Source organism: Panicum virgatum, chromosome 5K, assembly GCF_016808335.1.
Source record: "Panicum virgatum strain AP13 chromosome 5K, P.virgatum_v5, whole genome shotgun sequence".
Lineage (NCBI taxonomy): Eukaryota > Viridiplantae > Streptophyta > Magnoliopsida > Poales > Poaceae > Panicum > Panicum virgatum.
The window spans coordinates 4,022,315-4,033,858 of NC_053140.1; the positions used below are offsets into that span (position 1 = coordinate 4,022,315).

At 47.5% G+C, this 11,544-nt stretch overlaps 1 protein-coding gene across 1 annotated transcript; it reads left to right on the forward strand.

Moving 5' to 3' along the window:
* Positions 1 to 5,982: 5,982 nt before the first annotated feature.
* Positions 5,983 to 11,223, forward strand: LOC120705740 (NADP-dependent malic enzyme, chloroplastic-like). Its single transcript, XM_039990238.1, has 20 exons — positions 5,983 to 6,150; positions 6,327 to 6,616; positions 7,473 to 7,593; positions 7,680 to 7,754; positions 7,830 to 7,981; positions 8,076 to 8,181; positions 8,250 to 8,315; positions 8,431 to 8,526; positions 8,617 to 8,688; positions 8,778 to 8,861; positions 8,988 to 9,086; positions 9,245 to 9,292; positions 9,389 to 9,442; positions 9,526 to 9,624; positions 9,752 to 9,841; positions 9,931 to 10,008; positions 10,213 to 10,287; positions 10,384 to 10,474; positions 10,588 to 10,716; positions 10,810 to 11,223. Exons 1-20 carry the CDS (start codon positions 6,103 to 6,105, stop codon positions 10,896 to 10,898), a joined length of 1,962 nt encoding a protein of 653 aa, XP_039846172.1. The 5' UTR covers positions 5,983 to 6,102; the 3' UTR covers positions 10,899 to 11,223.
* The last annotated feature ends 321 nt before the right edge of the window (positions 11,224 to 11,544 follow it).

Below are 11,544 nucleotides of genomic sequence, written 5' to 3' on the forward strand. Positions count from 1 at the left end.
CGGGCCCGCATTATATCAAATATACTCTGACCACATACCACTTTGATAAGACCGGGCATATTTTGCTGCTACGTTAACAAGAGGAGAATACAAGTTTGAACAAGGCCAAGTACATTTTAGGGAAATTTGTGTGTAGGACACTACCAAAGAGTGAATTTATACATAACACACTACCAATATCAATTTTGTTCCTCGCACACCGCGAAAGAGTGGCTTGGTGTGCAGCACACCGCACCGAATAAAGTAAACATTTTTAGCTCAGATAAAGGGCAAAATGACCATATTGCCCCCAGTCAGACCTACTCGTCATCTTCCCCTCTCCTCCCTGCAAGGCCGGACGGTGCCACCCCTTGGCCGCTCACCGGCTGCACCCCTGTGCCCGGCGCCGGCCCTGCGTGTGCAACCGCTGTCGGACCCGTTGACTCCCGCGGCGGTGCTGAAGACGAGCCGAGCGCCATAGAGTTGTAGACGAGGGCGGCGCTGCCACTTTCCCCGCTCGCGCATCCGCCGCCCCCGCGCCGTGCGGAGCCGGCGACCGCGTCGCCCCAGTGTGCCCGTGCGGCGGTCACCGACGACCGCGCTGTCCCCGTCGCGCGCGCATCCGCTCCCCCGACCGTGCCACTGGTGGAGGCCGAGGCAGGCCCGCCGCAGTCGGCCTGCTCCGGCTTGCGGCGGTACGCGGTGACCAGCAGCGCGGCGAGCGCGAACGCATCCAGCCCATGGCGGGCGCTCCTGCCCAAGGAGCCGAAGGAGCGGTGGACGCCCTCGGACAAGCCGCCCCGGCCGTGCGCCACGAACTGGTAGAGGAGGAGACGGAGGAGGAAGAAGACGACGACGAGGATGGCGAGGATGACGACGGTCGTGAGCAAGTCGGGGTCGCGGTGGTGCGGGCTCCGCGCGACGGCAGCGTAGTTGCCAACTCGCGGACGCGCGGGTGGGGCGGCGGCTGTGCTTCAATGGCGCCTCCAGGTCCTGCTACCGGCATAGATCAAGGACATCGGTCCTCAAAGACGAGGCGGATGCCGTCGCGGCTGTCGACGGTGACAGGCATGCACGACCAGAACAGGACGCTCTCCACGACGTGGTGCACGTCCTCCTGCACCTCCCGCATGGTGAGCGCGGCGTTGGGGTGGCACGCGCGCAGCGTTGCCGCCGCAGCGGCCTACAGCTCAGGCCGCTCCAGGGGCTCCCCGGAGGGCGCGACGCGGACCGGCGGCGAGGGGCCACGGCGGGGCGCGGCTCGGCGGCGCAGCGAGGCCACGGTGGAGGCGGCAAGGGGCCGCGCCGGGGTGCGGGTCGGCGGCGGCGTTGGGCAGAGGCGGTGCAGACCGGCGGCGAGGGGCCATGGCGAGGCGCGGGCTAGTGGCGGCGCGGACGGCGTTGATGGCCGCGGCGGGACGCGAGGAGGTGGTGGCACAGGGCCTAGGCGGAGGCGGGCGGCGAGGGGCCGCGGCGAGGCACGAGCCGGCGGTGTCGAGGCCGTAGAGGTGCAGCAGCGATAGAAGTGAGGAAGAGGATGTCAAGTGGGCTCCAATAAAGGGCAAAATGGCCCTTTTACCTAACCTCTCAGCTGCAAATAATTAGTTTATTCCATGCAGTGTGTTGTAGACCAAATTGCACTTTGGTGATGTGGTGGAGATAAAATCGGCTTTGATGGTGTGTTCCGCACAAAACTGCATTTTGATGGTGTGGTGTGGACAAATTTCCCTATATTCTATTACTCTAGTCCGTGCATGTCAGCATGCTTATTTTTTTAAAACAAAATACAACAGGAGCACTGCTCATTTATATAAGCAATGAATAAGCACGGGTCTTACTGTTCTATTACTACTACATGCCATCCGCCAACAGATGGGTAAAAAATTACCCACCTGTTGGCGGATGGCATGTAGTAGTAATGCCTTTTAACCTCAACGGGAGTAATGCTTATTCAAAAGTAGTAATGCTTTTTTTTACCCGCCAACATGTGGGTAAAAAAAGCATTACTACTATAATTTTTTTGAATAAGACAAGATCAAACTTGAGGTTAAAAATTATATTGATAAAGCAAATTTGAGTTATTCTTGAAGAATTTGTATTGATAAAGTAAGACACAACAATAGAAGTGATATTTTGCACAAACTTTTAAATAAAACGAGTGGTCAAATTTAACATTAAAGAAAAATTAAACGACATGTAATTTGGACAGGAGGGAGTACTGCTATCCGGTGAATGGTTTTGGTTTTGGGGGTGTTCGGCTGATCTGAAAGCCGGCTGATTTCGGCTGATTTAATAGTATTCTGTGAGAGAAAACAAGCCGAAACAAGCCGAATCAAGCCGGGACAAGACAAGCGAACAGGGCCTTTGGACGCACGCGTAGCTTGAATGATCCCTGGGTGCCTCCGTTTCTGGCCAGAGCGGCAGAGCCCGATGGGCAAACGGGAATATACATTCCCCGAAACAAAACAGGAAGATCCTTACACAGATGATCGTGGGTTGACGTGCGCCGCCGTGCGCTGCTAGTCCACAAACGCATGCGATCTAGTAGTAGTAAGCTCACCAGCCACGACTCCGGAATCTAATTTTTCTCTTCTTTTTTTATGTGGAAAACAATGGACTTAACAATCGGGAAAAGGGGTGACTTTACAGAGGCTAACCACGACCATGAGCAAATGAATGGCGAGAGGCCTGCTGCCGGCACGCAACCACTAATTGACCATTTGGCGACGAGAGCAACGAGCGCAGAGGCGAATTTGACGTGCTCGAGATGTTGTTTGTGGCCGGGTTGGGACTTGGGGATGCGTAGAAATGAGGAACCCAGTTTCCAGCCTGTTTGGTGATAAGTTCCGCCGTCCTTTTTTTAGGTACGGAAACAATAATAACCATTTTTCTCCCTGTCATGCAAGTCCAAACGGTATCATCTTTTGTGATCTTTTCTTTCTTTCAGGGGCGGAGCTAGGATTTGATCATGGGGGGCTAAGTGGTGATTGGGGAGGCCAACAGTCTTGCTGCAGACTGCTGCTGGAGTAAATTCCACTTTTGATAATGATATTATAAAGATGCTACGGGATCATTAGGGGGCCAGGCCCCTGCCCGCCCCTCCTTGTCTCCGCCCCTGTTTTCTTTCGAACTAAAACAGATTAAGTCACTAAACACTTTTTATGCCCAAAGTACTTCACAACTTTGTCCAACAACCTTCCATTTTACATGAGGATCTCACAACTTAGAGCAAGTATGGATGAAGAGTCAACGAAATCGTGGGATAGAGAAAACATGAGAGAGAATGGTGCGGGCGATTGGCGAAGCGCCCGCCGGGAGCCGGGCGCAACCATTTCTGCTCTCGCTGCTGCACAATAAATGCTAGTGGGGTCCGCCACCACGCATGGTGATGTGGCAGCCAGCAGTCGCGAAGGCCATTAGTCTTGCTCTTATGGGACACCCAAATCACATGTGTAGGGACACGCATTGTTACAAAATAAAATTAAATTGGGATCTTATTAGGAAGATCTGAATCATAAATCTGGAGATAGATAAAGTCATCATGTATATATGGACCACCGTTGATAGACCTGTCTTTTTAGATTAAAGAAAAACTAATCATAAATATGAATGCCCATCACCAAGTTCGAGACTTGAGGATGCATGTCATGGATGTTACCTAACCAACTAAATAATTTATTATAAAAATAGCAATTGTAGGTCCTAAGAAAAAATGTTTTCAACATAAAGTTAGATCTCGTTTAGTTGCGGGGTATAAAGTTTTTGAAATAAAATATTTTTACATTTGAAGTATTAAATATAGACTAATTATAAAATTAATTACAGAATTTGTTTGTAAACTACGAGATGAATTTAATGAACCTAATCAATCCGACACTAGTGCATGGTTACTGTAGCAATTTAGTGCCTAGTTATGGAATAATTAGACTCATTAGATTTGTCTCGTAATTTACAAGCAAACTATGCAATTAGTTATTTATTTCGTCTATATTTAATACTTCATGCATGTAAGATTATCGTTCGATATGATAGGATTGGAATTTTGAATTTTACAACTAAATAAGACCTTAAAATGTAATTGACTCATGCATATATTAAAGGGAACATATGCAAACAAGCCCCTTCATGGGTAAAAAAAGCACATTAGAGCAACTTCAACAGATTGATCTTCCCCTTTCTCCTTTCTCACTATATAGTAAAATCTCCTTTCTCAATTTCAACATATATAGAAGAAGTGCTCTAGCAGATTGATTTCCCCCTTTCTATATGGAAAGGGAGATGTGATGTCTCCCTTTTCTATTGGGCATTGGAGAAAAAATATTGGGGATTGAGAAAAAATAAAGGAGAAAGGGAGATGAAAAATCAATCTGCTGTAGTAGATTTTTCAACATCAATCCCTTATATTGAGAAAAAAGAGAAAGAAAAAAAGGGGAAGATCAATCTAATGGAGTTTCTCTTAGTTGGTCATGACCAAGGTTCACCAAACCGGTGGGAACCGGTCCGGTTTGACCGGTTACCGGTCAAACCGGTCCGGCCCGGTTTCGGTTTGGTCCGGTACCTAACCGGCCAAAATTCAAAATTTAAATTTAAATTTAAAAAATGAAAAATTCCCAAAAAATTCCTAAAAATACTTCAAGGTGCAATGAATCTAATAGTATCAAATTTTCTCAAAAATTCGTTCATTTAGTATAGTTTGCGGGGATTTAAAGTTAAATCAAAAAAGAAAAAAGAAAAAAATGGGCCGGCCCATTAAAGCCCACCGGTCAAACCGGCCGGTAAACCGGTCAAACCGGTCGGTAAACCGGTAAAACCGGCCGGTAAACCGGTTGCACGGGAGCTATTGAATTTGAATTTGAATTCAAACCGGTCAAACCGACCGGTAAACCGGTAAAACCGGCCGGTAAACCGGTCAAACCGGCCGGTAAACCGGTCGGAACCGGTTGCACGGGATTTTTTGAATTTATTTGAATTTGGATTTGAATTCAACCGGTTTCCACCGGTTACCGGTCAAACCGGTCCGGTAAACCGCTACCGGAGGGCGGCGGTTTGACCAGACCGGTCGGTTCGGTTAACCCTGGTCATGACCGGGATCAACATGTGTGTTTGTGTTTTTGCTGGAAGAGCAGCCGGAAACCGTACGCCTCATCAGCAGTATAGTGCGGATTTTTTTGAGGTCGTGTGGAAGGCCATGTTTGGTTTACATCATGAAAATTTTTTCACAAAAAGATGAATGTATGTATGGAGCTCTAAACGAAATTTATTTGTAAAATTTTTTCATGGATAGATGTAATTTTTCAAGACGAATCTAATGAGCCAAGTTTTATTATGATTGTCTACAGTGATGCCACAGTAACCGCGCCTAATTATCTCCTAGTTGTACGGTCAAAGATTTCATTAGCTAGAGCAACTGCTACAGTATCATAGTTTTAGGAGTTAATTCCCTGAATGCCATTGAAATTTTTGCCAATCCCTTGAATGCCACTAAATGGCATTGAAGGGATTTTTTTTGTGTCTATGACATGTGGGGTAAATGGCACTCAAGGGATTGGCTAAAATTTTAATGGCATTGAGGGAATTGGCTCTAGTTTTAGAGGTGATTCGATAATTAGACTTCATTTAGTATATCTAATTAGTGGTCAAAACTGCGAAAAGTTTTTATAAATTTTTTTTCACCTCTAACCAAACATGACCGAAGTTGGGTTAACGTTCCAGCTGACTAAACGAAGTGCTAATCCATTGAACCATTCCCTTGGCAGCCGACTAACCCACCGCGCAATGAACTGGAACTGGACCGACCCGGCCAGAGCCGAGGTTCATCGAAACAACACCAATAGTAGACCAGAGTCACACAGCACAGAGTTCACCACGGGATGGGGAACTAAACAGGAAGCGCCGCGTCCAAACCCAAATGCCGTGACCGCCGCGCCTCCCATCCCCCGCCGCCACGTCCACGTGCGCCGCACACGCCGCCGACCTCCCTCCTTTTATACCCCGCCTCCTCTCTCTCCCTCCCATCGCCACCCGCATTCCCCTCCCTCTCCACGCACCTCTCGGGCTCGGCTCCGAAGAGGGAGGAGGACGCCAGCTGCCACGGCACCCGCTCCCGCGCTACCCGCCGCCACCATGCTGTCCGCGCAGGCCGCCGCCGCCGTCACCTCACCGGCTTCCCTGGTACGCTCGACTAGCCGCCGCCCACGCCTTCCCCGCTAGCAATTTGCGGCGCGCGTTCCGGGCCGCGAGATTGCGGCTCGGTCCCCGTCCAGCCGACTCGCTGCCATGCTGGTTGCTTCAGCTCGCTCTACTCGGTGACCTCTGTTTGCGCGTGTTTTTTTTTTGTGTCTCCGCAGTGGAAGCGGGCAGGAGGGAGCGAGGGCGGGAGCCGCAGCTGCGACGGATGCAGGACCTACAGGGAGTCCCTGCGGAGGCGGGCCGCGGCGGTGCGGGTGCGCGCCGCGGCGCCGGGGCGGGTGGAGGCCGTCGCGATGGGCTCCGCCGCGGAGACCGAGAAGGAGCTGCAGGAGGAGCAGCAGCAGGAGAAGGAGGTGGCGGCGGCCGGCGGCGGGGTCGAGGACCCCTACGGCGAGGACAGGGCCACCGAGGAGCTGCCCGTCACGCCCTGGGCCTACTCCGTCGCGAGGTGAGCGCTGGGGTGTTGGATTTGGGAACTCGGGGATCGGATCTGGGTCTGGGGCGTGGGGCGGACGTCCCGATGCGCCGATCCGGATTTGGTTGCTTTTGCTGTTTTGGTTCGGGCTCGTGTTGATCCGGGTTGGTACGCGGTTTACTCCGCGTGATGCTGACGTGTCTAGAGTGTGGATGCGTTGGGTTCGCGCCCACCTTTACCTTGCGTTTATTGTGCGCTTGTGTCGCGCCAAATCTATTTTGCTTGATAGTGCTATCGGGCTTGACTTGGTACTTGGTAGCTTCCTGTGTCGTGAAGCCTTCAGCCAAGAAATTGTCCCTTCACTCTGCTCTTACTTTCCATAATTTATCACACCGTGCTTCAGCTTTAACTGTGTTGTAGTCTGATCATTTCGATTTGTTAAATTTTCATTGGCATAGTTATGGGTCTATTCCTGGAGTTATCGAGCTGTTTACTTGTGATTTTCTGCAAGTTACAGTTTAGTAATCAGATTTGAGTCACGTATGTACTCATATTAAGTAGGTCCAGAGTTGTCGAGCAAAGCCAAGAATTACCTGGTTCGTTTTGGTTTTTTCCCCTTTCTTGCAAGAATATTCTTATATGGCCCACGGTGATACTTTGTCTTGTTTCCTCCACTACCTTTGGACAGTGAAATATGATGGTATAATAGTAGGAAATTCAAATTGTCACGTAATTGTCTGCAAATGATAACCATCACTGCACACAATGATAGCTTGTCAAGCAGCAATATGACCATGTCACCAGTCACCCAAAGAATAAAAAGGATCTGTTACTCTACAACGTTCACTTGGTCGAAAAATGTGCTGACGTTGTCTTATTTATATAACAGCGGTTACACCCTTTTGAGGGATCCACATCACAACAAGGGTCTTTCCTTCACTGAGAAGGAGCGGGATGCACACTACTTGCGTGGCCTTCTGCCTCCGGCGGTTGTGTCTCAGGAACTCCAAGTATGGGCGATACTTGCTAAAACCCATACTAGTAATTGTGCTGGCCTTTTGTTTAATACCTGAAGATCACTTTAATGTGTATGTAGATTAAGAAGATCATGCACAACCTGCGGCAGTACCAGCTCCCTTTGCAGCGCTATATGGCCATGATGGACCTTCAGGTAATCCCAGTTATTATTTCATTACTCTTATGAAAATGTACTTGCTGCATTGTTCTTAACACCTTCTGTTTTCAGGAGAGAAATGAAAGGCTTTTCTACAAGCTTTTAATTGATCATGTGGAGGAGCTGCTCCCTGTGGTTTACACACCAACTGTTGGTGAGGCCTGCCAGAAGTATGGTTGCATCTTTAGACAACCACAGGGTCTGTATGTCACCCTGAGGGACAAGTACGTGTGCCTATATTTCCTTGAATTTTACAATAGTTATGCAATTGTCTTCCATCTATCTATTGGATTCGGACTGACTGTAGGTGCATTACAGGGGGAAGGTCCTGGAGGTTCTAAGGAACTGGCCCCAGAGGAACATTCAAGTTATTGTTGTTACTGATGGTGAGCGAATCTTGGGACTTGGAGATTTGGGTTCTCAGGTATGATTGTCTTATTACTTACTTATAATTCTGGTCCTTTGCTTATGTTATGCTGAATTCTTCTATAGGGAATGGGAATTCCTGTAGGCAAACTTGCTCTCTACACTGCACTTGGAGGAGTTCGCCCATCAGCTGTAAGTGTTCCCATCTTCACTGCCCCCACCTTTTTGTTTATTATCTTGTAATGGTCCTGCATGTTTGGTACCAGTAAACAAAAGTTGTCTCAGATTTATGATGCATTACTTTCAGTGTTTGCCTATCACAATTGATGTTGGCACGAACAACGAGGAACTGCTTAAAGATGAGTTCTATATTGGACTCCGGCAGAAACGTGCAACTGGCAAGGTATGCATTTGTGATAAGGTTGCATGAAGTAAATAGTTGGCAAAATATCAGACACTTGATGTCTTACGTGTGCATTTTTCTTAATGGCAGGAGTATGATGAACTTATGGAAGAATTCATGACAGCTGTGAAACAAATCTATGGTGAGAAAGTCCTCATTCAGGTCAGTCACAGACTTTCGGTGTACTACCGTTGCTATGTCAGATCAATTTACTGTTGTCACAAAATGTAACTGTGAATTTTTTCTGACAGTTTGAGGACTTTGCCAATCATAATGCTTTTGATTTGCTTGCAAAATATAGCAAGAGCCATCTTGTTTTCAATGATGATATCCAGGTAAATGGAACCACCCATGATATTTTCCTTTACTGTTACCAGGTGTCATCCTTAGTCGTGTCATCGCCATCCTCTTGTTTGTTGCCTTTTATGGTTGTACCAATATGGAAACATGGATGATTGCAGGGCACAGCATCAGTGGTCCTTGCAGGTTTGTTATCAGCACTTAAGGTGGTTGGTGGGACCCTAGCAGAGCACACCTATTTGTTCCTTGGCGCTGGGGAGGTTAGTCATAGCTCATCTTTGCGGACTTTTTTTTTGTCCCTTTGCAGTTGAACTATTGAAAATATGTACCTTTTGAATTGAGATTGTGCCCATGAATGAGATTATTTACTTTAGAGTTTAGACCATCAATAAGATTCTGATTATTTATGTGTTTGCAGGCTGGAACTGGCATAGCCGAACTCATTGCTCTCGAGATTTCAAGACAGGTAACTTGCCACATCGTTTCAATCTGAATGTGGTAAAGCCAGTTTCTGTACTACCAGTTCTTACTGCTAACACCTACTGGTTTGATCGATTTATAGACAAAAGCTCCGATTGAAGAGTGCCGCAAGAAGGTTTGGCTGGTGGACTCAAAGGTTTGTATCCAAAGGAATATTCACAATTGCTAACGCAATATTTCTTCACCTGTTGTCACGCTAATACAATATTTTATGTATAGGGTTTAATTGTTAATTCCCGTAAAGACTCCCTTCAGTCATTCAAAAAACCTTGGGCACATGAGCATGAGCCTTTGACGTCCTTGTTTGATGCTGTCCAGGTACCTACTTGTTCATGCATGTTAAAGATTGTGATTGAATTCATTAACAGCTGCTGCCTTTACTTAAACTATCCTTTTGGTGTTGTTTCATCAAAATGTTACTAATATTTCTCTATTCATTCTCCAGTCCATCAAACCTACGGTTTTGATTGGGACATCAGGTGTTGGAAGGGCATTCACAAAAGAAGTTGTTGAGGCAATGGCTTCCTTCAATGAGGTATTTTTTTATACCCAAGCTGTAATGTTGAAGTGTTATATTACAAAGGTGGTTGGCTAACCTATGGCATCTCCAAAATATAAATACAGAGGCCTGTCATCTTTTCACTGTCAAATCCAACCTCACATTCTGAATGTACCGCTGAGGAAGCATATAACTGGACTCAGGTGAGCTCGCTCAGCACTTGACCGAGTTAGATCTGCAAATTTGTTTGCTCAAGTGTGACCATTTGTCAGTCCTCACTGTGCAAGTACCAATTGAAATGCCCATGTCACTAGTGAAAATGATTTGTATTTAATTAGATCTTTTATAAAGTACCATTTGAAAAAACTTTGTGGAGTATAATGGGACCTATCTCTCTTTATTTGCAGGGCCGTGCTGTATTTGCCAGTGGTAGTCCATTTGCCCCTGTGGAGTACAGTGGGCAAACTTTTGTACCTGGGCAGGTAGTTCTTGTTTTTAATAATTCTTTTGAGGCAGTCCAAACCTTGCTGTTTGAAAGCATAAGTTCATTACTAACTCAGTTGTGCTACTCATGACAGGCAAACAATGCTTACATTTTCCCTGGGTTTGGCCTTGGTCTGGTTATCTCTGGAGCCATCCGTGTCCACGAGGACATGCTTCTTGCTGCTTGTAAGTACCTTCTTAGTGGAGCCACTGAACATACAATTTATCCAAATGTATAAATTTGGGGGGGGGGGGTGTTGGGTGTGAAGCAATCTCATGGTTTTATTCACCTGAAACAGCGGAAGCACTAGCTGATCAGGCCACTCAGGAGAATTTCGACAAGGGATCAATCTTCCCACCTTTCACCAACATCAGAAAGATCTCTGCTCACATTGCTGCTGCCGTGGCTGCAAAAGCCTATGAGCTCGGTATGCCCCCATCTGTTTCCCTCTGCAGACAGCTACAATGCCATTACAAATCTTTCCATTCACCTCCAAATCTCATAAAACTTTCCTATGCAGGTTTGGCGACCCGTCTGCCTCCTTCCAGAGACCTGGTGAAATATGCAGAGAGCTGCATGTACACTCCTGTCTACCGCAACTACCGGTAGCGACGCGGGGTTCAATTTTGCAGTAATAAAAACCAATCAATGCAGGGTACTGCAATGTTGTTGTGCTGCATATGTGTATGTTGTTCGTCGTCACCGCTGCTACCACCCTTGTGTACTTGTTGCTGGTGCTGCTGGTAGACACTGTAGCTGTCTATGCATATATGATATGGTGTAACGCGTTATGGAAGCAGACCATCTTGTGTGCCAATGTTTGTTATTCTTCCACACGGTTATGACTTATGGCTCGCAGATGGGATATCTGAAAGAGTTGTATCGCTGTCGCGAGTATGCTAGCAGTGAACAAATACAGATGGACCACAAAAAACTGCATATTGGTTCAAGCCTAGTATCAACAAATCGTTGCAGGTGATTTTCAACCTGCCTATTCTGCTAGTAGAGCCTCGGGCCTCTATAATCTCAACATCTGTGTTGACTGCAACCAAGCAGGCTCTATGCCTTATGTTTGTCATGTATGGCTGGAGCTGCAGCCACAGCAGACCACGCCACGAGCTGTGGCCGTGGGTCAAGCAGCCCCTGAATCGACCTTTGCGAACGAGCCGGGGAATGATCACCGGTGCGGCGGGGAGCCCGCTCCTTGTCTGCTGCTCTACGCCTCTGCCGTGCAAGGCGGAAAGAAATTTTGGTT

What these genes read in the sequence shown, in the direction of transcription:
- LOC120705740 (XM_039990238.1), top strand. Translation starts at nt 6,103, where the DNA reads ATGCTGTCCGCGCAGGCCGCCGCCGCCGTCACCTCACCGGCTTCCCTG. An exon ending in TTGGAGATTTGGGTTCTCAG is followed by an intron (nt 8,182 to 8,249) that starts GTATGATTGTCT and finishes ATTCTTCTATAG; the next exon opens with GGAATGGGAATTCCTGTAGG. An exon ending in CTCTCGAGATTTCAAGACAG is followed by an intron (nt 9,293 to 9,388) that starts GTAACTTGCCAC and finishes ATCGATTTATAG; the next exon opens with ACAAAAGCTCCGATTGAAGA.